The sequence below is a fragment of the Blennius ocellaris genome (assembly GCF_963422515.1).
Source record: "Blennius ocellaris genome assembly, chromosome: 6".
NCBI classification, from domain to species: Eukaryota; Metazoa; Chordata; class Actinopteri; order Blenniiformes; family Blenniidae; genus Blennius; species Blennius ocellaris.
Genome location: NC_137655.1, coordinates 17,532,848 through 17,558,194, shown reverse-complemented (window position 1 = coordinate 17,558,194; position 25,347 = coordinate 17,532,848). Strand labels below are relative to the sequence as shown.

The window sequence follows — 25,347 nt, the reverse complement described above, 5'->3', positions numbered from 1 at the left end:
GTGTGTGTTTGAATGACTGAATATGACTGATAGTGTAACGCATAATAACACTGCTCAAGCAGCAAAGTGCACTATATAACTTTCATTTATCATTTACAATGTGAACCAGGTATTTGCCAAGTCTATCAAAATCAGCTCTATACATGTGAATTAGAGGTTTCTTGTGACCGTTTTTAAATAGTCATAGTCATTTTTTTTTTTTTTTACCTTGTGTTATATGCAAATGGCTAAAGTTTATATTTCTGTTTCAAAAAGTTTAAAGTTCTCTATACTGGCTGAGTTGATTTGTGTCGTACTTGTGCTGTTGAGCTGTGCTCATTCTGGCTTGTGTTTCGTTCTGGTATTGCAGGCGATGAAGGCAGTGGTTCAGGCAGTGGTAGCGGCTGCACGGAGGTCTGCCCCACATACATGGACAGTGGTACCACAGACACCCCGGTAGTGAAAGCCGACCGGAGCGGGCCTGTGGATGACTCGGCCCCGCTCCGTGCACCGTCTGTAGCCCTGCCAACCATGCTGGCCCTCTCTGCCCTGGCACTTCACCGACAATGGAGATAATGCTGGAGGAACAGGCTAAACATGGACAGCAGGGGGATTTTTTTTTTGTTGTTGGTTTTTTTTTTTTTTTTTTTTTCCTTCTTCGCAGTTTTTGTATTTTGGCAGATGGGAGTTACAGTCAAGCAGACAGCATCCATGCTGCTGGCCTTGTGGCTGGAGGAGCCTGCTCCGAAAAAGAGAGCAGTCATACATCATGATTTCCCACTTTCCCAAAGATCGTGCAGTGCCATCCTCTGACTTGATTTTTCTAAAGCACCACTTCTCCACCTAACACTAATGCTGACCCAACAAACTCTGCTTCAGAGATTTCAAAAAAAAAAAATTTCTTGCACATATGGCAGGTATCATTGTAGATCTCCATGTGGAAAATATAACACGCACTTTGATTGTTTTGATTTTTGAAATGCAAAAATGTTTGTGTTGGAAAATGTTGAGAATGTGGCAGTTTGATGCTCCTGGAAGAGACAAAGACATATTAGGAAGCAAGTTCTATTTTATTTTTAAAACAATGCATAATCATCTAAGTGAGAATGGTGGGCGTTTTTTCACCTTCCTTCAGTTTTGATTGAATACTCGCTCCACTTTCATTAACTCGTGTGCCACGTATTGATTTATGATCAGAAGCTATCAAATATTCATAAAAATAATCAGATGGGATATTGTTTGATTTCAGATCAAATGCCACTTCAAAATAGTTTTCTTCTATGTTTGCCAATATTTTCAGTCATGCAGTTTAGTATAATTTGAAGTGCACTATATCATGGGTTGGTCATGGAATCTGCACAGTTTTTAGCTAAGATTAAGATTTACATTTATATACAAGTTTACCTTGCAACAGTTTTATTTTTAGTATGTATTTGTTTTGTTTTTTCACAACATGCAGATTCTCTGACTTGTCTTTGGGAGTGGACTGCCTGAACAGAATTATAAAAGTGCAGTCATTCACAAATAATGAAAGTCATTTCAATGTACAGGTGCATCTCAAAGAACTGGAATAACCTCCCCTCCCCATAACCAGATTTAAACAGTGAAACATTTATGTATTTTCAGGTGTATCATTAAGAATAAACTGAGATATTTAAGGCTTCTTTAATTTTGTTTTGTTTTTAATGATCTTGGCTTATTTAGAACAAATCAAAATCATTAGTATATATGTCAAATACTGGAAGATTTCATAATATCAGATGTTTCATCTATTTTTAACCACAGACTATGATAATCACAACTGAAATTTATAGAAAGATTAAACGTGAGTGTACAAAAATAACTTCTTAAGGATATTCACAATTTTTTGGCATGCATCTGTACAGTTATCCTGCCAGTGCTATAGGTGCATATCTTGATTTTAAATCAAAGTTCCTCTGTCAGAGAAGGTTAAATACACATCGTATATAAAATATCTGATTGATAATGAGTTGTCTTTATCTGAATGATGTTTCCACACAACCACTCTGCAGAATCAGCGCACAATAAGACAGTAAGTGAACATAGCCTCAAAGGGATAAATATTGCAGTGGTTTACAGATTTATTCTTCTGCTATCATAAGTACAGGTCATGCAGATGAGTTGGGAGTCGAGTCCCATGGGTTATCTTTAAAGGGGCATGCACAATTTAAAAGGTGAAGCACATCCATTTAATACTGAATTAATGTCACTGAAGGAAGTCTTGTGCTGCTGTGATCTCTGTATTAATTCATAGAAATTGGATCCGATATTGTTTTCTAATGTATGCAAATATTTACAAAATGTATTTTTGATGTTTCATAAATCCTGGAATTGCTTAAATAGGAGCTGTGTTTGTGACTTTTGCATGTGACTGAATCACCAAAGCCTGTCCTCTGGGATAACTTTCATTCAAATGAGCGCTGCTGAATCCAAATTAATATATTGAAGCTGAAATTCTATTTAAAATAAATTATCATACCACAATTGTAGAAAGTGGAGGAATTAACAGGGACGAGGAGTAGCAAACACCACACAGTGGTTACTAGAAATGCAAAGAAAGGGTCCCTAAATTTATCTGGAAAGCTTGAATGGTTATGTCTGCAGCACAGACAGGCTTGAAGCCGACCACAGTCACCTGTGAAATGAGAATCTGTGGAGACCGGACAGGGCTGAATGCTCCAGTGAAGCTCCTCAGTAGAGCGTACTTATAGAGAATGTGAGAGGCCTGGCAGTGCTGAGGGGGGCGGACAAAACCAGCCTGTATGTACATCCACTGTTCTGAGAGCCCGTCAGGTTCATAACCACCAGGCCAGCTAAGCTTACATATCCGCAGAATTAGTCTTTATTATCCCTCCACACGATGGCGAATAAATATTTGTTCAGCCTTTTTTTTTTTTTATTGCATTTAAATGTACATTTGCATCCACACTGCAACGACACAAATACAGAGAAATTTTGTCCAACATCTCATTTAAAAGCATTCTTTATTACGACTTTTGATCTCATAGGATGCCCTTTTTATGTTTTGTATCATTGAACTTTTAAATATTTTTGCAATAAAAGAATAAAAAATGGGTGTGTGGTCAGACGAGTTATCAGAAAACCCGAGTGTGCAGAAAAAGCTATACGTGAGCATTTTTTTTACAAGTCCTGTAAGCACTGTAAGAATTTCAGTCCATATGAAGGAAAAGTCTTGAATCTAGTTTCAAACCGAAGGATGAAGAACTAGTTGAGCAAATATGCCTTACTGTTTTTCGGTGCAATTGAGATGATTGCATTTGTGTTTTGTTACTGTTCTTGAGAATAAATTGTTATTAAAAACATTCCAATAGATATGTACTTGTTGTAACTTTGTAAAAGATGTATAGTAATCACTGCAACTTCTTGTGGGGATTCTTAAAGCATAACGGGTTCAAGTATATTCATATAAACTAGTATGAATGGGGTCAATTTTATCATTTTCAATGAATAGTACATGATTGTTCTTACACGAAATTCTATTAAATACATCAGAAGCACAAATGTTATTCAATTACAGGATTAGTTGGGTTTTTTTTTTCACTTGGTTCACAGTTCAGCCCAGAACATTGTATTCTGGCTGCTCTGTCGCTCTGAGGTGTGTACCACCACTGCAGTGCATCGCAACACAACAGGTGAAATCTAGGCCTCCTCTGTGTACTTTCTGTTGGTGAAATCCGCTTTTATCAGAGGTTCAAAGCCTCTGTTCCTCCGCTGACGCAGGTAGAGCACAAAGATAAGGAGAAGCACAAGGAGACCGATGAAGACTCCCCCCAGAGTGGAGCCCAGCACGAACACAGAGGGTCCCCCGTCCACTTCTGTCAAGGAGAAGAACAGAAGATATTCTCTAAAACCTTTGAACTGTTGGAAAAAAATATGTTTTAATTTGTGGTCAAATTTGTGTTTCCATGTGATTGAGATATTTTAGGTGTTTTGGTAAAACTGTGAGCCTCTTTCAGGGCTATTTCACACAACATACATTAAACTATCTCCATTGTCATGTGTTTATGCTCAATATTAACTCTTTATAATGGACAAATACTGAACAATTGGAAGATTTGACCTTGTTATTGTAAAATATACAATCCTTTTTGGTGGTTAGTTTTATTAAGTTTTTATTATATTATACATTGACCAAAATTTTAAAATGTGTTATATCTGGAAAAACACACTTTTACATGGTAAATATTTCTTCAAAAAGATGTTATTTTCCCACTTGTGATACCCTGAGTGAGTGTCGGTGTCCCACAATTTGTTATTGGCAAGAAAGGAGCTTAAATATTACATTTTGGACTGGGTGTAGATTTAAAAACATGCATGTTGTATTACACTAATTTTATGTGCACGATGTATACTATTGACATAAATGTCAAAAGTGCATCTCTTTCCATAATGCTCACAAATTCTAGATTTGCTCCAAAAGCTAAAAATAAACCAATATTCAGCCCTGCTTTAAGTGACTTAGTTTTAGCAATACAGGAAGAAATGCAAAAGATACTAATTGTGGTCATTTTCCCAATTAAAGGCCAGTGTGCTATATCACAAGCAGTATTAGTTTACTGTTTTGTTTGTTCGTTACATATATTTAGAATTCCATTGATAATTAATTTAACTTAAATATCATTGAAATTAATTAATACATTGAGCATTTTGATAAATGTTTTTCTTTGAGTAGTAACAACTTTACTAGCAATAGTACCAATACCTGAGTATAATTCTTTTTTTCATACTCTGTCATCTCTATACCTAATTTGTACACACAAAAGTCTAATCCATGTCTATGTAGGGTCATGTAAATTGTATTTCTCCATAATCCCTTTCAACATTTGCTCACCATCCAGGGCAATTGCATAGGAATATCCCAACTGCTCAGACGCGACATAAATCTCCTCATTGGTGATGGGAGGGAAAAAGGGCACCATGTTGTAGTCCCGGTTGTGACCAATGGGGGCCATCTCATCCGGGAAGCTGGAGTTGGTCGGAACAAACCTCCTCATCCACTCGTCGAAAATGGCATCGGTGAAAGCATGCAGGACCTGAGGGGTTGGGGCAACAGAGACACTCTTTACTGTTTAACTATGTTTGTTTTGGGGGTGATGGAGAAATTGTGATCACAAAAGATTCTGACCACAAAGATTGGATCGTTGGCTGCAGAGTGAGACAGAGAGCTGGTTCCGTTGAGCATAGAATGGACGAGGTTGTGCAGGTTGTCCACTGTCTCATCGAGTTCCCCATCGGGCTTGTCATATCCTTCCAGAGCATTCCTGTGAGTTACAAAAGATTTTTTTAATTTCTAGTTTTACAAAGTATTCGTATCACAGAAGAAGTCAATGTAAACACTCGCCAGATGCACCGGTTTCAGGGAGAATTCGACATCTGATACTTCGAGAGTAATACCTAAAGCTAAAGGACGAGTTGGTGAAATACGGAGGGCTGTCAAAGTCTCTGATTCCAAGACAACTTCTGACGTCACTCATGGTAGGGAGGGACATGTTTCCTCTTTCCATGATTCCTCTCTGAATGGAGCCCTCACTGCTGCCGTTGCAGAGAGTCACCAGACGATTGTAGTCATCCAGGCTGGGTGGAAAAAGGAGTTCGAGGTGAATAAAATGTCTCACATTTGTTTCCGATAGTGTTTTTCTTTACATCAACATATCGTGCTGACCTGTTGCAGACCACACCCCATCTGGAGAATCTGGACTGGCCACTGATGAGAGAGGGGTTTTCCGGGTCCCTGCCGCCCAGCATCGAGTCGGTGCACACGTCACACTCACTCTGCCCCGTGGCAAAGTTCCAGTAAGGGATGGCAAAGTTCTCATTGCCAGTCAGTCTCTGCAGGGGAGAAGATCAATTGTATAGACATTAGAAAAAAATTCTGTGTGGTCAGCACTAAGTATTCTTGGAAGCTGACGCATCTTGATAGTTTGTTCCCAGTCTAGAATATTTACCTTCCCTCCACTCTTCCTTCCCTAACTTCTCTTTCTCCATCAGCGTGCCCTTATTCTCTTTTTCCTATCAGTGCTGATCACGTATTAATCTATTCAACATCCTCCTTCTGCAAACGTTTCATGATCAGCAGCAGCCTTTTTCATGCGTCACGCTACATTACACTTTATTTTCCCAACAGGGGATTTCTTTTGAGCAGGATAAACTGAGTCCATATAAGACATAAAGAACAACAGATGGTCTATTACAAAACAACAGGCTGCAGTGTAGTATACAAAAAAATAAAATAATAAAGCGTTGCAAAGATTTAGCAAAAATTGGAACAAATACATTTTAAACAGTTTATATGTCAACAGGGTTATTGAATTGTTAAAGCAGAAGTATCCTTCAAAACCTCAATGTACTTACAGGGAGAACATGCAAGACTAGCACAGAAAGACACTTTTATTTTAACCTTAATCTTCTTGTAAATTAGAAGAAAAAAAAATAACAGCTTCTAAAAACCTTTCTCTGTCTTACTTATAGTAACTTATAGTGTCATATTAGTGGTAAAAATTCCTCCATCAAACTGAATAAATGTACTTTGTGACCCCACTTCACGGACAGACACACCCAAGACTCCAAAGTACAAGAGAAAACATTTAGCCCCTGATGACTTTACTTCAGAAAAACTCCCATACCTGAAGATCTCTTTCAAAGCTCAGGAGATGATACCTGTGCCAGGTAATGAAAGCTGGACCTTTGTGTGAGAAATCAATGGCTCTGAATGGACGACCTGGACCTGCGAGCAGATTTCATGATCAACTCCTCCTCATATATCAAAGCAGAAATCAGCACCATAAATTATACAATTATATATATTATTACTTTTTTAGCTAAAATATGAAACACAACTTGAATACATCCTTATAATGATAGCTTTCTTTAGATTTAGACACATTTGAAAAATACAAATTACTTCACTAAAGAAAACATTTTGGGCTCAGAGTAATGGGTATAATTTGTTATTGTAGAAAACAAAACCAACTGTCCATCAGTGTCAGATTTATGTTTTGTTTTTGTTTTTTTCAATTCAGGTTAACACATCGTAGCAACTGTATGTGCTGTTTCGTCTTATGGCGGTGCATTTCTATAGATTTTGAACTGTAAACCCTTTCTGCATTTGTATTTTAGGCAGAATCTACACAAGCAAATGAATTAATATAAACTTGTCAAAATCCATGAACTCACTAGTCATTTTTTTTTTTTTGTCTGAGTTGTAAAAGCAATTTAGGGCTGATTTTGAATGTATTTAAAGTATTACTAACACTATGATCAACAATGATTTCTATTAAACACAGTAAATGTCACAGACTATACAGGTGAGTTTGTTTCTTATCAGGGAATTTACCTAGAAGAGTGTCTCTCACTGAGTAGTAGTGCTGCCAAACAAAGAAGTCATAGATGGAGATATTGGCGATCTGCGGCTCAGTTCCATTCGGTCCCAGCAGTCCCAGCCAGTGCTGAGTGGCAATGACAAAGTCCGGGTGAACGGTGGTCTTCGCCAATTCCAGAGCATCCAGGAACTCTTGGAGCTCTTCAGGGGTCAAGGAGTGAATATTTTTCCGCACCACAGGCGCTTTCCTCTGGTCACAGTTTGCTCCGGTCCATCCAAACTTACATTGGCCACAGTTATACCCTGCAAAGTTACCTGTAACATAAAAGATCAAACATTCAATAATGGGGGAAATCATGTTGATCATGGCTCGGGTTCAGCGTTATCTCGCTGAATCGTCTTCCCCTTCAACAGTTTATGAAAGCTGAATCTTATAAAGCTTTGTAAGACTCACCGATACATCTGCATGTCTGATTGAAGAACTTGGTTGGCCATCTCTCTCGGTCGTCAACATTTCTCAATCTATACGGTCCTCCCCAGGGTTTGGTGTCGACTCGGACAGCAGAGCAAATTCCTCTCCCAGACAGAGAGCCGCACACGTTGGCAGGGTCTGACCCCAGAGCAGGGCAGCACTGCTTGGACTGGATCCCCTCTACTGTGCAGCATGTTCGAGGAAACTGAGAATCCACCGGCTGTGGAATGGACAGCAGGAGACAAGAAAGCCCCAGACCCAGCGCAATCATCATATTTCACCTGTTTCCTCTCCTCCAGTCAATGGTGACGAATCAGTTTGTAGATCAACACTCGGCTGTATCACGGCCGGTTAGTTCCTCCAAATGAGTGTGAAATCTCACTCTGCTATGGTCTTCTTTTGTGTATCTTCAATTTAGATTCGGTGATAGTTTTGACATCGGTAGAAACAACAAGTTAAAGCCAAATCGCGTTGTGTTCCAGTTGGTTACATGCACATTAAGAAAGGCTCTATTTTCTGTTCCTGCTTTTGTAGAGAGGGATTAAGCCCTGGGTCTTGTGATGATCACCTGACGGCAGAGCTGTGAGTTACATTGAAAGCTGCATGAATATCTTGAAGCTGCCTGAGGGAATGATCATGTTTTGTAAGGCCACTTTGTCTGGGAAAAAGAAAAATGTTTTTAACGTCATTTCAGTTCAGTTATCGTCATCTTACTGGGCATTCTCTGAATGTCAATGCTCTCACTTTTTGATAAAGTTGTTTAGAAGACAGACTAATCACTTGGATCTCTCTTGAGGGTTTTTATACTCTGTTAAACTTTTAGTGTCGGCACACTTTCTGACTAACCAGCTTTACACCTCAAGTCTGAGCATACATCTGTGGTGTGTTGAAGGTTGTGAAAAGAATGGCGATAGAACTTGCAGACTTGATGTAGAATGAAAATTATCCCAAAACATTATCATGCTTATTGTTTTGTTTGACAACAGCTGTTGTTCCTGCATTCACATACGCCCCTATAATGATGCACTCAATAAGAATACGCAGTAGTCCGCTCCATTGCTTCTATATGCTCTGCCCAAAATGATAAAGGGAGCACATAATCAACACAGTATAAGTCAATCAGACTCCTGCGATTTCGGTCTGTTCAGTTAGGAAGCAATACTTATGGTAAATATAAGTGCACGTGCTGTTGTGAACTTGGACCGAACTGAATCGGTAGAAATGAGAAGCCATTAGCCAGAAAACCCATATTTAAGAACAGTTATGCAGGCGGTAGTCACAGGTTACTTTCCTCTCTACGTTTTTTTCTGATCTATTCTTGGCGAGTCATACATTTTTCCAGTGGCCTCTCCATTAGCGGCATCATAAGGCCATATCTGAAGCCCACACAAGTTGCTCAGGTGGTGTGCCTACCAAACATGTACTGGCCAGAAGGTTTGCTGTGTGTCCTAGCACAGTGTCCAGAGCATGGATAAGATAGCAGTAAACAGGCCAGTGCACCAGGAGACATGAAGGTGGGCGTAGGAGAGCAACAACCCAGCAACAAGACAGCTATCGGCTTCTTTGTACAAGCAGGAACAGTGCCGGAGCACCGCCAGAGCACTCCAAAAATGACTTCATGTAGACCCCTGCAGTGCGGGTTTCTGCCCAAACTGTCAGAAACAGACGCCATGAAGGTAGTGTGAGCGATCGGCTGGTGATCTGGTATCGCAATCTGATGGTATCACAATTAATTGAGTGGCATGTGCGCTCAGGTAACTCCTTAACGTAGAGTTTGATCAATTTTACAGATTAAACACATAGTTATAATTTCCACATCCTCCACTTCTGTCTCATACTTTTTTCATTCACTTAGACCACAGATGCTACAAAGGATTAATACATATGCCTGCACACTTTCATGAGGTTGTGCTTGTGACTCAACATGAAACACTCCTTTTCTTTGTGGGGTTTTGTCAGACATCTTATTATAAAATGGAAAGTCTCACTACCCTTGAGCAGTAAACATAAAACAACCAACCCAGCATAAACCACAACAGCCTTTCTATGGTCGACTCTCAATTAGGTTTCATCATGAGTTAAACCTCTGATCCTTGGTGTTGTCTGACATCCTCCTGACGCATTCCAGCAGGCTGCCATGTGACTGCACCACTTGAACTACGCACACTGTTGTAGGTTAAGAGGAGTCTATCATTCTCAAACACATAGCTACAAAACTGTTTCATGACTTTTAAGCTTTTAATAAAGAAATTACTTAAATGTGCTGCTCATGTGAAAGATAAGTGTTACCTTTCACAGGAGTGTTAATAAGAAGAGTGTTACCTGACTTGATAATAAAGACACAATGGCAGTGTGAAAATGCCTTATTTCTGGCTGGAAATGTATTTATACTTAATTAATGTAGTCTTAATGTGTCAAAATCTAAATTGACCATAAAACCAATATAAATATCTGCAATAAAATAGAAATAAAATAAATATCCAGTATAAATCTTATTGTATTTTTTTTCTTTTTGTGAAAAAAATCAGATTTCAGACAAATGTCAGCTATAGTTTAAAAGAGGCAACGTATCAGATAAACCGAAGAGTGTTTACCCAGAGCAGACATGAATCTGGCTCCATGAGAAAATTCATGTGTGACCACTGAGTCCTTTATACAACTGGCCCTATCTGGTTCATTGCACACAACAGGATTAGTGAGCAGGATTCCTGGAAGTCAAATGGAATTTCTCTGTTGAAATTATGTCACATTAATGTCAGTAAATAAGTGCATGTGTGTGGATTTAGAAACCAAACAATTTACCTGTGCTGTGGTTGCTGTTCATCACAGTCATGGCATGACACCTTAAGTAATTGGGATGTTGTGCCTATAAAAAACTAAATATATCACACAGCAATCTGAAAATGTTGAATATAATCCAAGATAAGTGGAAAATAACATTTACTACTCAAGCACAACATTTAGCAAAGTCATTTATGTAAATTAAAAAAGAAAAAAACTAAGGTAAATTAGCGGATACATTTCTTTCACAGCAGACTCAGGTGAAATGATGCTGAGAGGATAATTCAATTGTTGTAAACAGCACACCCCATGTGAAATCATGGTGAAATATGTAAACACTTCTTTGGTATTGCACACCAATTATGTGATTATCCTTGGAATCATACTGTTATCCATCCTTGGTGTTGATGGAGATGAAGGGTGAAAATTGTTGGTTGAAGGTTTGTAGTACTGGACATGTGATGAGCTCAGTGGAAAAAAAACAAATCCTGGTTCGGATGAGATCTGGAGGTGAACAGGGTGGAGGCAGGAATGTGTTCGCATCAATGAGACACAGACATTTCTCTCCATCTGACAGACACAGGAAGAAGGAACTCTTTTTTAAAAATCTGATAACAGAACAGAAATATAATTTACTTGCCAAGGTCCTGGCTCATAATGCTCTAATTTATCTAAAGAGAAGACACCCTCACTCATCTGCTTGGGCTTAAAGTAAAAAACAATGGGACATTGAGTAAATGCTAATCATCAATGGTGGTTTTACCGAATCCAAAAATGTAGTGCATGGCAGAATGGGATATTACTGTTGTGGGGAAATGTAGTCCGAGTATAAGAGTGTTTTCTCTCTCAGGACAGAAATCAGCATCAAGGAAATCGTAGCATTGTTGGGACAATATATTGTACGTTGATAGTTCAACTCGGTGTCAGATAATGTCAGGGATTGTCAAGGTTGAGACAGAGTTTTAAAATGTGCTCTCTTACACCAAATGAGAGTTGAATGCTGGATTTCCAAATGTTTGTCATATTATAAAATGTATGTTGTTGAGATTCACGGACATACTTATTGTTCAGTTGTTCAAAATACAGGAAACGTTTTTACATGTAGTCTCCTATTGTTGTTACACTAAGTGTATTTGAACAATATATTAAGTTCCTTTTATTAAATCTCCATTCCACTTACAACAACTTATGTAATTCAATTATTATACATTTCAACCTGCAATTCATTTTGATCAGGTTATCTTAGTGGAAGTCCATGGGAAAAATCCTCATGAGATGGGTCTCAATCCTGACCAGCACTTTGAAATCACCAGATTAAGTTCAAATGAGAGGTTACATAAGCAGTCGACAAGGCTACAGTTAAGAAACTAATGCTAGTCAATGCACTGTCTAAGAATCACACGTGAGTCCAAAAATATGACACGTGCTTTGTACAATAACCTGCTGTGTTAGGAAAAGAGAGGTCAAATAGTAGATTCTCTCAAATATAATCCACGAAATAACATCAGAACACAGACTATTCTGTATTTTATAAAGGGTTTCATTGTTGTTCTCAAGCCACATGTGACTGCAAGTGTGAGAGTGAATGTGTGGTGCATTTATACAGCTTTCAAATTACTGAGTACACAGGAAGAAGAAGCAATTCCTGCAAACTGGAGAATTGGTTTTTGAAGTAGTGTTAAAACTTCTGTGGTTAAAAAAGACATGTTTACGATAAACAATATTTATGCATCTGTGTGGGAATGGGGAGAAACCCTCGCCCAACCCTAATATAGAATTTCAGTCCATGTAAATGTCATAACATAAATTTTGATAAACAATCAACAACAGTTATGATATTACTGTCTATATATTGTCATGTACTTTTTAAAAGCTGGACTACAGAGTGCAGGATTGTAGCCTCTATTCTAATTGATATTTTACATATTTTACATATATTCAGTATAATGCCATATATATTTAGTATAGTATCATATATCTTTATTTCTGTTTGCTTACCATTCTCTTAATGGTAAACAAATTGAACAAGCGCATGGAAATACATTTCTAGGAATGACTTTTGATGAAAAGCTCAGTTATTTTTGTGGCAAATATACTTTGTAATCCTTCAAATCAACAATTTGAGAAAAAAAAAACATGTTCTGGACAATAATGAAATATATGTCTCGTGTTTTTGTATCAATTATACTTAATAATCCTTCCAGATGTATCAGATATACTTTGATTTCCAATCCGTGCACCCTGTAGCATGTGGGTCTGAATCTGTGAGTGACTTATGTGTGACTTTAACTTTATTTCACTTTATGTCACTATAAACAGTGGTTATGTGGAACAAAACTAAAAGCGTATGGTAACCTGGCTAGCAGCTGATGAGGATGGTGCATGCACAGCCCCAGTCTACCGATTTAAATTAATTTGATCAACATCATAACTTTCTAATTGCAAACTTACTAAAATGACTGTGCCAGTTTTAACCACCTACCAAGTTTAAAGTAAATTACACCATGACACAAATCCAAAACATTGCCAACTATATAAAGGCTTCAGCTTTTAAAAGATGTTTTTCACAACACGGAAATATAAAGTAAGCGGATATTCTTGCTCAAAACTGGTTTTAGTCACTTCTTTGAAATATATTGCACTGGAAGTGGGGAAAAATAGGGACGTTTGTATCTAAAAAATATCGAAAAGACCACATATAAACACTACTAGACAGAAGCTACAACTAATCACTACGGTCCATATTAACATTAGCAATATCTTCAGACTTCAGTCAACAAAATGTAGACTGAGGCAAGAAGATATTGTCATTCAGTACAGTTTGTATTAATGAAGAAGAAGAAAAATAAAAGGATTGATCCTGTTCGAGTCACAGAAAAAAACCTGCATCCATCTACCACTGCTGATTTTCAATGACAGGCCTTTGTCAATGCCAATGATTTGTCAATGCCAAAAAAATGTCACCAAACATTATTAATACAATAACTTATCATAAGCTCATATTCCTAAATGATGAAAGATCAGTCCACCAGAAATAAGTGACCTGGTTTTAATCTGTGCGATGTAGAATAATCTGTGCAATTATCCTTTTCTACAAAGTATGTACAAAACATCTTTACTCACCTATGTTACAAACTCCAAACCGACAAATGGAATTTAGTTTTTTTTGTTATCGGTGTTAATTAAATTATAGATTCTTAGTTTACCAATGAATCATTCATAAGTTGGCGATTGAATAAAGATTGAACTCCGACAGAATAAATAGAAGTTTACTCGGTACCCATACAAAAAAACAGTTTGATGAAGATAATGATTGAATTTCTTTATTCAGATATTCACGTGAAGATCTTATCAACTCTGTATCTGTTTTGTTTTGTGTAGATTAAACGGTTATGTTTTAATTTGCTATTTCTGGTAACCTGAAACAATATAAGGACTTGTGGGTCTTAAATAAAGTAAGTGAATACACATTTTACCCTGTCAGCCTGGTTGAGTTGTAATTATTCTGCACAGGAAAAAAATTACAATAGTTCCAAATAAAAAAAAAAAAAAAAAGCCTTGCCTAATTATAAACATCAAAATATGCCGTCTGAATAAAAAATTGCAATACGTTAAATTTAATGCTGAAAGAAGCATCCTTGTAGTATCAGTTGTCCTTATAAATTTATTTGGGGGGTGGGGGGGTTCCCCACATGTTTAATAATAAACAGGGACCATTATTCCTGCTGAAACACAGGATGGTGCCAGAGAGCCACAGAGAGATAGTCCAGTCTAATGATATGCAACACATGGCTGTGAGGGTGAAAAACATTTACAAATAACAATTTACTTCTTAAAAACAAAATACAAATGAAACAATGATTTGTTTTTAATATTTGCCAGACAGAATCACAAAATCTTACATTCAGGACAAAGCTCCTGCCAGTATTTCTTTTTTATTGAGATACAATAAAATAAAACATTTTGAGAATGTAAATGTACATCGATGAGCAAGAAAAGAGACACCATTTCCATATCGCTGAACAGCATCATCGTCATCAGCTGCAAAACCTTCCTAATAAATACAGTGATATCCAAAAGAATACATAATGGATTTTTAATGTACAAGCAAACAAATAAAACTATTCTGTCAAATGTACTTCAAAGAGAATTGAAGATGAAGGTGAAATTGCACAAGCACTATCATGTGGATGTAAAAATGTATTCATGACAGTTTACTGAATGAAGCACCGAACCCACTCTGCATGTTGTATAGGAGTATATGGTGGTTAAATAAAAGTGGGCTTTTGATTTTATTAAGTGGGATCTCTTCATTTCCATTTTAAGGACAAAGCAGAGTGTCCAAGAAACTGCTGAAGAGGTCTAATTTACATATTTTGCTTGTTTCCTTTGTGTATTTCATTAATGATCACTAATGTGAGTGGGCACTTAACAACAGGCTTCTGGAATTTCTTCTGCATATGCAGTGTTATTGTATTTTAAATGTGACCAAAACCAAAGTTTATGCTTCGCAAATGCGCATAAACATCAAGGGTGAAGTATAATTAAATCCAGCCAAAGATAAAATGTTGCTGAAGAGGAGTGGACAAGGAAACCCAAATAACATATATAAAATTGTATTAATAAAGTAAAGATACCACTAACAGTAGGTTCATCAGATTCAGAATTATTTCTGAGTGGTACTACAGGTTGTATTGAAATTTACATTTCTAACAAGATGTTAATGACAACTGTGGGTGTAATGTTTTTAAATATATATTTTATATATATATGTTTTTAAGTATAATTGTATTTTGTATCGTTTCCTGTCTACAGTTTTTAAACTTGTACTTTGTCTCTTCTGTCTCTCACACATATTTAGGCGGTCTTTATTTCATACATAAGACATCAGTGTGTATCCACATTTCCCATCCTTAGTCGGGTTAATTTTTCATGTTGACAAACTAAATAACTGAAATTGTTATTTTGGAGGGACTCTTCCAGTCAAAACAGCAGACAAGAAGAATGTTGAGCACAACCTGTTTTGAGCATGACCTTTTCACTTGGAAGAAGAAAAAGATGTATGGGGAAAAATTAAAATACAAGGAAATTTCATATGACCAGGCCAGCCAAAAGATGCAAAGGAGTCATGGATGGGATGTTTCTGTCTTCCTGTTCTCTCTCTGTCAGTGTATAAAGGTGAGAGAAAAGATGGGGCAGGTGCAGTTTCCGTAGAGAATAGCAGGGGGGCAGTGTTGGTCCTGGGTTACTGAAATTACTGGCCCTAACAGTTTGCATTTCCTTCGGGATGCTCCACCAAATATGCCATGAAATAGTCTAGGATTGGACATCTTTGTACTTTAACTGTCACCATTTCAAATCTCAACCATGCCGAGGAGTGACTGACAGTATATACAGTGGACTGGGTGGTATGCAGTCATGTGAAATGAGTAGCCTGTATAGAGTTTTAATCCTCTTTAAGACTCCTATCCATCTCCAAATTAATATCTAGAGGCCACGTATCCCCCTGCACTAGTTTGTACTTGTATAACCCACTTCTCTAGCAAAGTGATCAAATTATTCACTGGAAAATAAGATTAATAGTTATGCTGCAAAACATGCTTCAGGTCCATTATTTGGCAGATTCCAGTGATATACTCATTACGCTGTAAAGCCAATTGAAGGACGAGCAGCATGAAGAACTGTGTTGTAAATTAATTGCCATTAAAGGTCAACATGCGTTGAAATTGAAGAAGATGCTATCCATGTTCATCAGTATGAAGTGTATAGTATATGGAAAACCTATAATGCTCATTACATGCATTTAAAGGGGTCTCTCCTAATTACTAATCAGTCTCTTGTACCATTAGAGATGGAAATTAGAAATACAAAATAGACCCCATGGCGTCATTCACTCGGAATATATTAGTTTTCCCCTTTATTCTACAATTAGCAGTTAATGAAAGCAAAACCTCTCGAAACTTTGTAATATATTACATCGTGACTGAAGCTGGAGCTTCTTATATCATTACTATTAATTGAGCTGAATTATCTGGTAGTTTGTGACACCAAAGAACAATTGTTTGTGAGTATAACAGAGTAGTGTGATGTATTTTTGTTTGACTGGGTTCTAAAAAACAAAACTATACTGTTTATTTTGCTATGCCCCAATCAGAATATTGGCTAGACCCTTCAGTGATTCTTTCTTCAGTGATGCCCGCCCACCTCTCTGGCAGCTTACCGATTTACATTTGAGCATAATGCAAGCATTAGAGGAGGCACAAGGCAGCCCTGATAAGTTACAAAGTGCTCCAGGGGTAAACCTCGTAAGAGAGGGTTTGGAGTTATTTACAGCGTTCAAATCCTTCAAAAATTCATGTCTGGGGGATGAGATTGGTTTTGCAGTTGATGCTTTGCACACAAAGCAAACACAATGCATACGGAGGGTGTTTAGCTGTAAATGACCAGATGACATTAATTCTAATTGACTGATCTCATCCCATGCTCAGGACCAGTGTGTATGATACTGCTCAGGACACAAGGGTTCTGTCAAGGCACAATGTTAGACACAAAGCAACAAAACAGAAACACTGAGATTGGCTTAAGAACTGAGGAACACAGAGGACTAAAAATGATTTTTAAATGCAATTTAATTTTCAATGAAGCAATACTTACTACTTGTATGGCATTTTCCATTCAGATATGTTTTGATTGTGCAGCTCCCATAATGAGAGTGCTAAAAAATTGCAAAACCATTACAAAGGAGGTTAAAGGCAATGGAATTCCTTCTTATCAGAAATGCTTTCTGTACAGTTGTTCCATTTGAAATGCATTTAATTGCAAATAGAAAAGAAGAGAGAGAAAGCCAACAATGCGAGAGGCTGAAGCATTTTCCTCGTCTTCTTTGAGTGAGCGTATTCAAATCTAAGCGGGCAGACAATGAAGGAAAAGAATCGTGCTTTGAATAGCCTCTCTCTCTCTCTCTCTCTCTCTCTCTCTCTCTCTCTCTCTCTCTCTCCCTCTCTCTCCTTTTCATTCCCAGGCCAATCCACAGCCTTCTACTTCTCTGCTGTTAGGGGCGGGCTCTCCACATGCAGCTCAAACTTCCTCGCCACTGTAGAACAACACATCTACTTGCACACATATATTCACTATTCATCATGTCACCGTGTGAGACGTGTTCCGGTAATCTGGAATCCGCTGTAAATGTCATCTGCGGCCACCTTCACTGCGCACTGGGGGTACATGTGCTGCTTTCACACAACTCCTCACCCACTTGTTTGACAAGGATGCCGCTCCACACTCGCAGAAAGGCTTTGCCAGGCCCTTCCTCCAAAGCCACGGCCAAGTCCCGACCCGGGATCTGTCTCCCCCACTCATTCCACCGAGGCGAGGAGGATCTGGGGATCGTGGGGCACAAAGTGCTTGAAGCCTGTGCCTTTGTTGGGGCAAGCTGGTCGTGAACACCCCCAGCAGATATGCTGACAGTCTCACAGGAGCAAGAGAAGAAGTTGAAGCAAGAAAGTGCACCCTTCAAACTTTCTAGTGCAGTGCTAGGAATTCTATTTTTTCTCAACAAAGATTTATACATATTTATACAAGCCCAAATACTGATAGGAAGGTGGCAGAAAAAAATCTTGGAATTGCAGAGGTAAACTATATGTAAATGCCATAAAGTAATAGACTTGTAGTGCAAATCACACCATTTTATCTTTAATTTTGCTTTCGTACCCTCCCCACTCCCCCCCATCCTCTTTCCTCTGGCTTAAAGGTGCATCAGAGATATGCATTTAAGCATATTCAGAACACGGGGCGTGAAATTAAATGTGTGGCAGAGTGAGAAAAATATACAGACGCTGGAGATGCCTTAAAAATAGTCATTTATGCAGATGGAGAGGAGTGAAATCATTTGCAATGGGATGACCCTCTCTCCAAGCATTTCTCCCCTCACTGTTCTTCCCTAATCTTGCACTGTATCTTCATTTTTCATTGAACTCGCCAGTTTGCTGCTAAGCAGCCTTGTAGATAAGGCAAAGTGCTAAAAGGAGACGACAGAAGGAGCTCAGTGGGCCCGTTTCTATTGCACTTTCACCCAAGGCAATGGGCAGAATTTAACGGATTCCTTCCAACATATGTTTTTGCCAGATAAGTAAACAGTGTGTGTCGGAAATGAAAAAAAAAGCATTTGCAATTTAATGACATTACAGCTCCCAGCTTAGCCCGCCGTGCTGCGAGGCGAGGAGCAGAGAAAGGGGAGAGCGGAAGAATGGAACCGGGTGTCATCAATGTTTTTTTTTTCTTTTTCCTTGCAAGAAGCAGCACTGAATTCTTCTTATTCTTTTCAAACCCCTTCCCTTCTCTATCCCTTCCTGCTATTTTGTTCTCTTGCCCATAGTTTCCTCGGCTTTGTCGGAATGAAATTATCTATTATTTTATTCAGAAAACTTGCCATCCCCTACCATCCCACCCTCTTCAACATCTGATTCTCTCAGATTTTCTGAGCTAAAACACATCTGCCCTGGCCATGGGTGTCCTCTCTCTCTCTCTCTTACTCCTTTGCTTTCACTTACCTTCCTCCCTTCCCTTCTTTGTCTGCCTTCATCAAAGTGCAATAGATGCTTGGCACAATAAAGAAGAGCAAGCCTCAACATTGCCATCATGTTCATACCTAATGTGAGGGCCAGTGATGATGACTTGGAGAGAGAATCTGGGCAGACTTTATCTTTCAGTGGCTGTAAACGATCCATCCTATGTGAAACTCAGTGATTTCCCTTCTTTTCTCCCTACCGGCTGTCAGACAGCTTCCTTATTATAGAAGGCTAATTGTGCAGGAAAGCAGATTATGAGAGTGGTGGGATGTACTCCTTGACCATGTGCTAATGTGATGACAAGTTTGGGGACCCTCTAAGCAAAAGGCGTCGCACGCCAGGGCACTTTTGGCACTGGCTATAATCTGCCTTTGGTATTAACTCAGCAAACCGGCTTGTTTGAGTATGGATCAATCGCTCGCTCATTATTTTTACAAGAAAGCTTTATATTCAAGGCGCTTTCCTGGTGTTGATCTCTCATTAACCATGCTATGTAAATGCACTGGCAATCCCTGTGTAAGGGATACGTCACCCCAGGGCCCAGGCTTGCAGAAGCATGTTAAGGAGAAGAAGGGGCAGGAAATTTGGGTCAGTTGCCTTCGCCAAAACTTGAATTTCAGGTTTCCCTTAAAGCCCCCCTGCTCAGCTTTTCTCTTTTAATGTGTTTTTGTTTGGTGATGTTATGTTTTAAATGTCAGCCCTGGAGCTGTCCAGCAATTTAGTACGCACAAAAAGCCCTGTCTCAGTATTGCTTCCAAGTCTTCATGTTACCTCTGTAATCGCTGCTGGCTGCAACATTACACACACTCCATTCACTCATGGTCTTTTATCACCTCTGAGTGTATTGACTGTACAGGTAAAGGGTTAGATCGGGTCAGAGCAAGGTGATAATATTACAGGACAAACAGAAAACGCCTGATCCATTGTGCCTGTTGTTGATATGGTGTTATTAAGAACCCGCCACTAAACTAACTTATTTGTTTGAGCAGAAAGGACCTGACACATGACACTGGATCTGGAATCTGCATGAGCTGAATTAGCTGTCGAGATGCATTGTGCATCAAATTAACGGGGGAACTATTTCAACTTGTTTACTCATTTCTCACACGCACACACAAACATCCAACAATTCATGGCGCTCCGACATCTGTTTGCCTGACAAGAGGATCACGAGGCACGTGTTGTGAGAAATGGAGGATTCTGCCATATTTGGCTTCCCTGCGCACTGGCACGGTGAATGACGCAACAGGAAAACGAAGCTGACAGCACCAGGCATCGGCTCTGCATTTCTTTTGCGCCCTACATACATAAATCTCTTATTATTGCTCTGTGTTAGCTATGCGTATTTTTACACCTGTCTGCACTGATGTCAAAGTGTAGAGGTTTGGCTTTAGACATCCAAGTTCATTTGTGCCTCTTGTAAGAGTTTATATGTAGAGGGGGTGAAAAAATATGATGCTATTTCAAGATTTCTCTTCCATTTTGAATGGGGCTGTCAAAGGGCACTGTTCCACTTGACCCATTTTATTTTCCATACAAACAACTTCTATGTGCTTGAATTAACATGCGAAAAGTTGAGCACTTTTCTGAGGGTCTGCCATATGTCATGGCCTAGTTATTATTTATTCCTCCCATGATTTCAACTGATATTGGTAACCTGGGCAGCTTTTTCCATTGAATGAAAAGAAGCTGAATCCAACCCTGTATCGTACATGTGGGATAATGAAGGGAGACATTTGGAGAGAAGGACCTCTTAGTGGCTCAAAGGAGAGACGGAGAGAAACAGAGATGTCTCTCTGTTTACAGGTACTTCAGCAGCTCCTAGCCTTCTATCATTTTTTTTTTGTTGGCAGCACTGCGAGAGTGAAGGCCAGGCTTTTGATTGCTTCCCCTGTTTCACATCCTTTTATAGATCTTCTTTCTTTCCACACACAAGGAAACAAAGCAAGTATAAATACTATGTTCAAAAGCCATTACCTTCAATGTAACCCTTTTCGCAGCAAAAAAAAACAAAACACAGAAGATTTCCACAACACAGTTTGACGAGGCACAGCGTGATGGTGTGGCTAAAGAGTATGGGATGTCTGAAGGACCCCTGCATATGATGTCTACTAGGACCATACATAATAGATTTGTTCTGAGGACCTCCATATTACTTCCCAATTAAGGTATGAAGTCATGCTCCTTCATCAGTATAACTAATGGTACATTTCATGAAGCAGCCATGTTTTGAGATTAAAGACGTGTTTTGCATGCGTTGGATTTTCTGCTGAATATGATAAGGTGCCCACACAAATTATTGCTTTACTGTCATCAAGGTACACGCTCCTGCATTCTTTATATCGTCATTACTAAGGCATCCATAGGGTTGTTCCAGTGCATTACCCCGTGGCTGCAAAAAAATGTGTGTGTAGGGCAAGAAAACAATCTGACAGCCGCATATGTGAGATCAATGTCAGCTCGATCAAACGAGCCACCACACATGACATCGTGTACTTCAATATGTAAACAGCTGTGAGGAAAATCACCTTTCACAATTTGGACTGGAGTTTAGATAGGAGAGGAAAAATGGAGCCGGTAAGAATGAGGAAATCCAAGTTCTCCTGCAATGAATGGAGTCTTCAGGATCCCAACATTGCAGCACACAATGATTAGTTCATGGAGCAACATATCATTCAGCAGTCATCTATTTTGCCACTGTTAATTACAACAAGTCTACAGAATTTGACTGCTAAACCACGATATCACAATACAAGGTATGAATCCCAAATCAAGCCTTGCACACCATAATCCTGTTAAAATGTAATAAATAATCCATGTGCATTAATGTTGGCAAAATTTCATTTTAATAAGTTCTTGTAAAATGGAGAGGGGGTTAGGGGAGGGGGGGGGGTTGATGGCATTACAGCTCACTCACTTTAAGGGTGGTTGTGAGTGTGCAGGAAGAAATCATTCCTTCTCATTAAAGGTGCAATCTTCGAGCCCCCCAGATCTTTGTTGTAATAACTGGGGAAAATAATCTCTTTTATTGATAGGCACATGTAGCAGAGTATGCCAACTGACAGGTACTTATCTTTTGCCTGTGTCCTGTGTTATAGAAAGATATAATTCTTTGTGACTGCTCCTCGGGGCATCAGCTCTTCAACTTCATTATTTCTACTTATGATAGATATTTTTTTTTTTTTCCCTTGAAAACCTGAGAATTAATACGAGAGCCAGCAATCTCAGCCAGCGGTCATTTGGAAATGGAACAAAAAATGTCATGTCAGTTTAAAGAACATTTGTTAAGGCTGCTCACTGACATTATTCTAATTTATTGATGGATTCATAGAATAATCCTATGCAGTGTGTTTTAGGTTATTAACTTAATGATTTCAGTGGTTCCCGAGCAGCTAGAGGATCTTTTTGAGAAGTATAATCTTGTTAAAATTGTGATTATGTCACCCCCCCTCAAAAAAAAACATTTAAACTCCCCCTTGTAAAGTTGATATATTAGTGCTCGTAGATGGTATTCTCAAATTATATATTTTCAAGCAGCCTTTGTAAAACATAATTTGCAAAAAAAAAAAAAATGATATTTGATACTGAACATAAACTCATTAATGCAGTGAGTTCCTTTAGACAGCAGTGGGAGCTTTAGAGTCAAACAAGCTGCTGCTGAGAGAAGTCTTCTTCTCCCTTTGAACATCACCTTGAGCTTTAAGATTTGAGTCAGACAGGACACACACATGCTCATCTTATGAGTGTTGAGACGCCAGTGTGCTGCACTTTTATTTCAGCCTGCGTTCTCAGAAAGTAAGCACACTGCTCAGAGATGAAGGTTGAATCGCACCTCGCACAGTTTCTCTGCACTTTTTTTTTGTGTGTTTTGGGTGGATTTAATTCGCAATCTGTGGGGAAACATTAACCTTCATGTTGGCTTTCGCTGAAAGCTCCCTTCCAATACAATGTTTACAAAACACAGTAAAGACGGTTTAAAAAGATCAATATTTATCGTCCCTTTATGCATTCTTTTTCTCTTTTTGTTCTGACATTATTAAAATCCTTTAGAGCCTGCTGAAGTGCATCAGAGTGGTAACTTGTTTCTGTGAGGAAACTGCACGGCATTTTATGAAGACAGTGAAATATGCAATAGTGTCACAGTGCAGGTATTACCCCCCCCCCCCCCCCCCCCCAAAAAAAAATGTCAATCCAATTTTTTTTCTATAATGTGCATTTATTTATATAATATTGATTTAAATTATTGTGATATAATTTACATATAGTATATTTTACATTGATTTAATTCACTAAAGATCAGGTTTGTATTAATGCTGTGGATATAATAACAAGACTGCTTGCATTGTCTCATATTGGGGGTAAAATGTTATCTTGGATGTCCGTTATAATACAATTCAGTTAGTGTATGAATTTAGATCAAATATAAGGAAGGGTCACATTACACACACAAAAAAAAGATAAAGGATGTGTGAAACTTTCTGTATCTACCAATGATTTTAAAATAATTCTCTGAGACCCTCAGTATGAAATTAAATAAAATTGTTTGTTGCTGATACAATAATTATTGTGTTTTTAAGTTGCTGTGAAGCATTGCCAATAAGAATTTAAAGAAGTGGTAAAGGGTCCGTAGAAAGCACAAAATTGTGTTTTGTTATCAGGAATGTGGCTGCTAGGTTTTCACACAGAATACGAAAAATCGGATTTCAAAAGATCCACTAAAGATGTGAAAATTGAAAATATCTTTTATTTATATTGCTAAGTGACTCATGGTGTGTTATTGACATGCCTCAGTGAATAGATGGTGTTGCTTTATAAAACACTGAGGCCAGACAATCTCTCAGACACTGCCAGTACAGTTCACTCACCTGTGAAAACTCATGATCACCTCAACTACCCTCCCTCCTCCCTCCACCCTCCAGCCCATCACCCATCCACACCCCTCACCACACCTCCACCTACTTGCCCCCAACCTAATTCAAGCATTTCCTCTCTGAACTCCAGCAGGGGTCCGTCAACTTATTGCATTATGTACTATTAAACAAACTTGGACTTCTTCAAGCAGAGTCAGACTTCAGAGGCTGTGTGGCATGTTTATGGGGATGGACTGTACAGTACACAGAGATTTCTCATTTCTTTCGGTGACCTTGGGCACAGTGACATGTACGGTTTTGAGGCTTTGATTTGCCATGTTGGGGTGTTGCGGAAAAGGTGCAATGCAAGATAATTTTAGCATTTTTTCCCCTCCTGGGAGCATAGAGAAGTAAGAAATACAGCGGTTCATACTCTGGAGATTACAGGTAATATGACACACAGCCTTCATAAACATTCTTGACCCAACCTGATGATGGAGATATTGCTGCAGGAGAGACTTTTCACACTTTGATTTGCCTAAAATGAGATGGGGGAAGTCAGTGATCAGACTCTTTGAGGTTCCTTGCAGAGAAACCAGCACTGGCTGTGTATCTCCCAGCGTTACACACAGCACACACACATGCTATGACAGCCAGGTGAGCAGGAGGCAGACTCCTGCAAACATATTGAGAAAATGTCCTCAAACAGATGATATTGATGTATTATTCATGTCAGAAAAAAATACTAAAATGATCCATCTCAGGCCATTGAAGCCAGGTGATAATCCACATGCTTGTGGGGCAGCCCTGGGCGAATTAGAGAGGAGCGAACCATTGTACGTCCCTCTAAGGTCAACATGGTTGAACTGGTGATACATATGTATGTTAATTTGCCTAATCTCACTTCTACAAATGTCTTACAGGCACATAAAGGGTTTAACACTGACACATAATGATATCAGGGCATCAGGCGGGGAGCTTATGAAAACATGAGGCAGCCATGGCTATAAATCTTGTAGGCACCTTTGTACTGCCTATCATTATGTACAGTAAAACACCACCATGTGTATTTTTAATGTCATTTATTTTTATTTAAATATTAACATTTCTGGGAATGTTGCCTGTATTATCTTAAATATCTCTATATAAATATATGATGTTACCTTCATTTAGTGCCTTGAAATCATTATATTTCCTCCATTTATATTTGTCATTCATTTATTTTATTTTTAGAAAAGCATTTATAAAATCTACTTGATACACTTGAACTGATCTATTAAAACTATTAAAAGCTTGTTTACCTATAAATAAGCAAAGATTTACTCCCTGCTCTCAACA

At 38.5% G+C, this 25,347-nt stretch overlaps 2 protein-coding genes across 2 annotated transcripts in view; one reads left to right on the top strand and one right to left on the bottom strand.

Annotated features, from left to right (window-relative positions):
* Positions 1-3,331, top strand: part of LOC308131307 (glypican-6-like) — a 91,393-nt gene extending 88,062 nt beyond the window's left edge. Inside the window, exon 9 of the mRNA XM_080498004.1 lies at positions 350-3,331. Coding sequence (XP_080354130.1) covers positions 350-555 — 206 coding nt within the window. The 3' untranslated portion in view covers positions 556-3,331. The remainder of the gene's footprint in view (positions 1-349) is intronic.
* dct (dopachrome tautomerase) lies at positions 2,968-8,287 on the bottom strand. Its single transcript, XM_080498005.1, has 8 exons — positions 7,794-8,287; positions 7,355-7,654; positions 6,645-6,745; positions 5,684-5,850; positions 5,416-5,595; positions 5,147-5,282; positions 4,853-5,054; positions 2,968-3,836 (listed from the first exon to the last, which is right to left on the bottom strand). Exons 1-8 carry the CDS (start codon positions 8,083-8,085, stop codon positions 3,661-3,663), a joined length of 1,554 nt encoding a protein of 517 aa, XP_080354131.1. The 5' UTR covers positions 8,086-8,287; the 3' UTR covers positions 2,968-3,660.
* Positions 8,288-25,347: the final 17,060 nt, after the last annotated feature.

Coding starts and splice junctions, on each gene's coding strand:
- dct (XM_080498005.1), bottom strand. CDS start 8,085: ATGATGATTGCGCTGGGTCTGGGGCTTTCTTGTCTCCTGCTGTCCATT. Junction 6,746..7,354: donor AGTGAGAGACACTCTTCTAG/GTAAATTCCCTG, acceptor ATCTGCTCGCAG/GTCCAGGTCGTCCATTCAGA. Junction 5,596..5,683: donor TGGGGTGTGGTCTGCAACAG/GTCAGCACGATA, acceptor TTTTCCACCCAG/CCTGGATGACTACAATCGTC.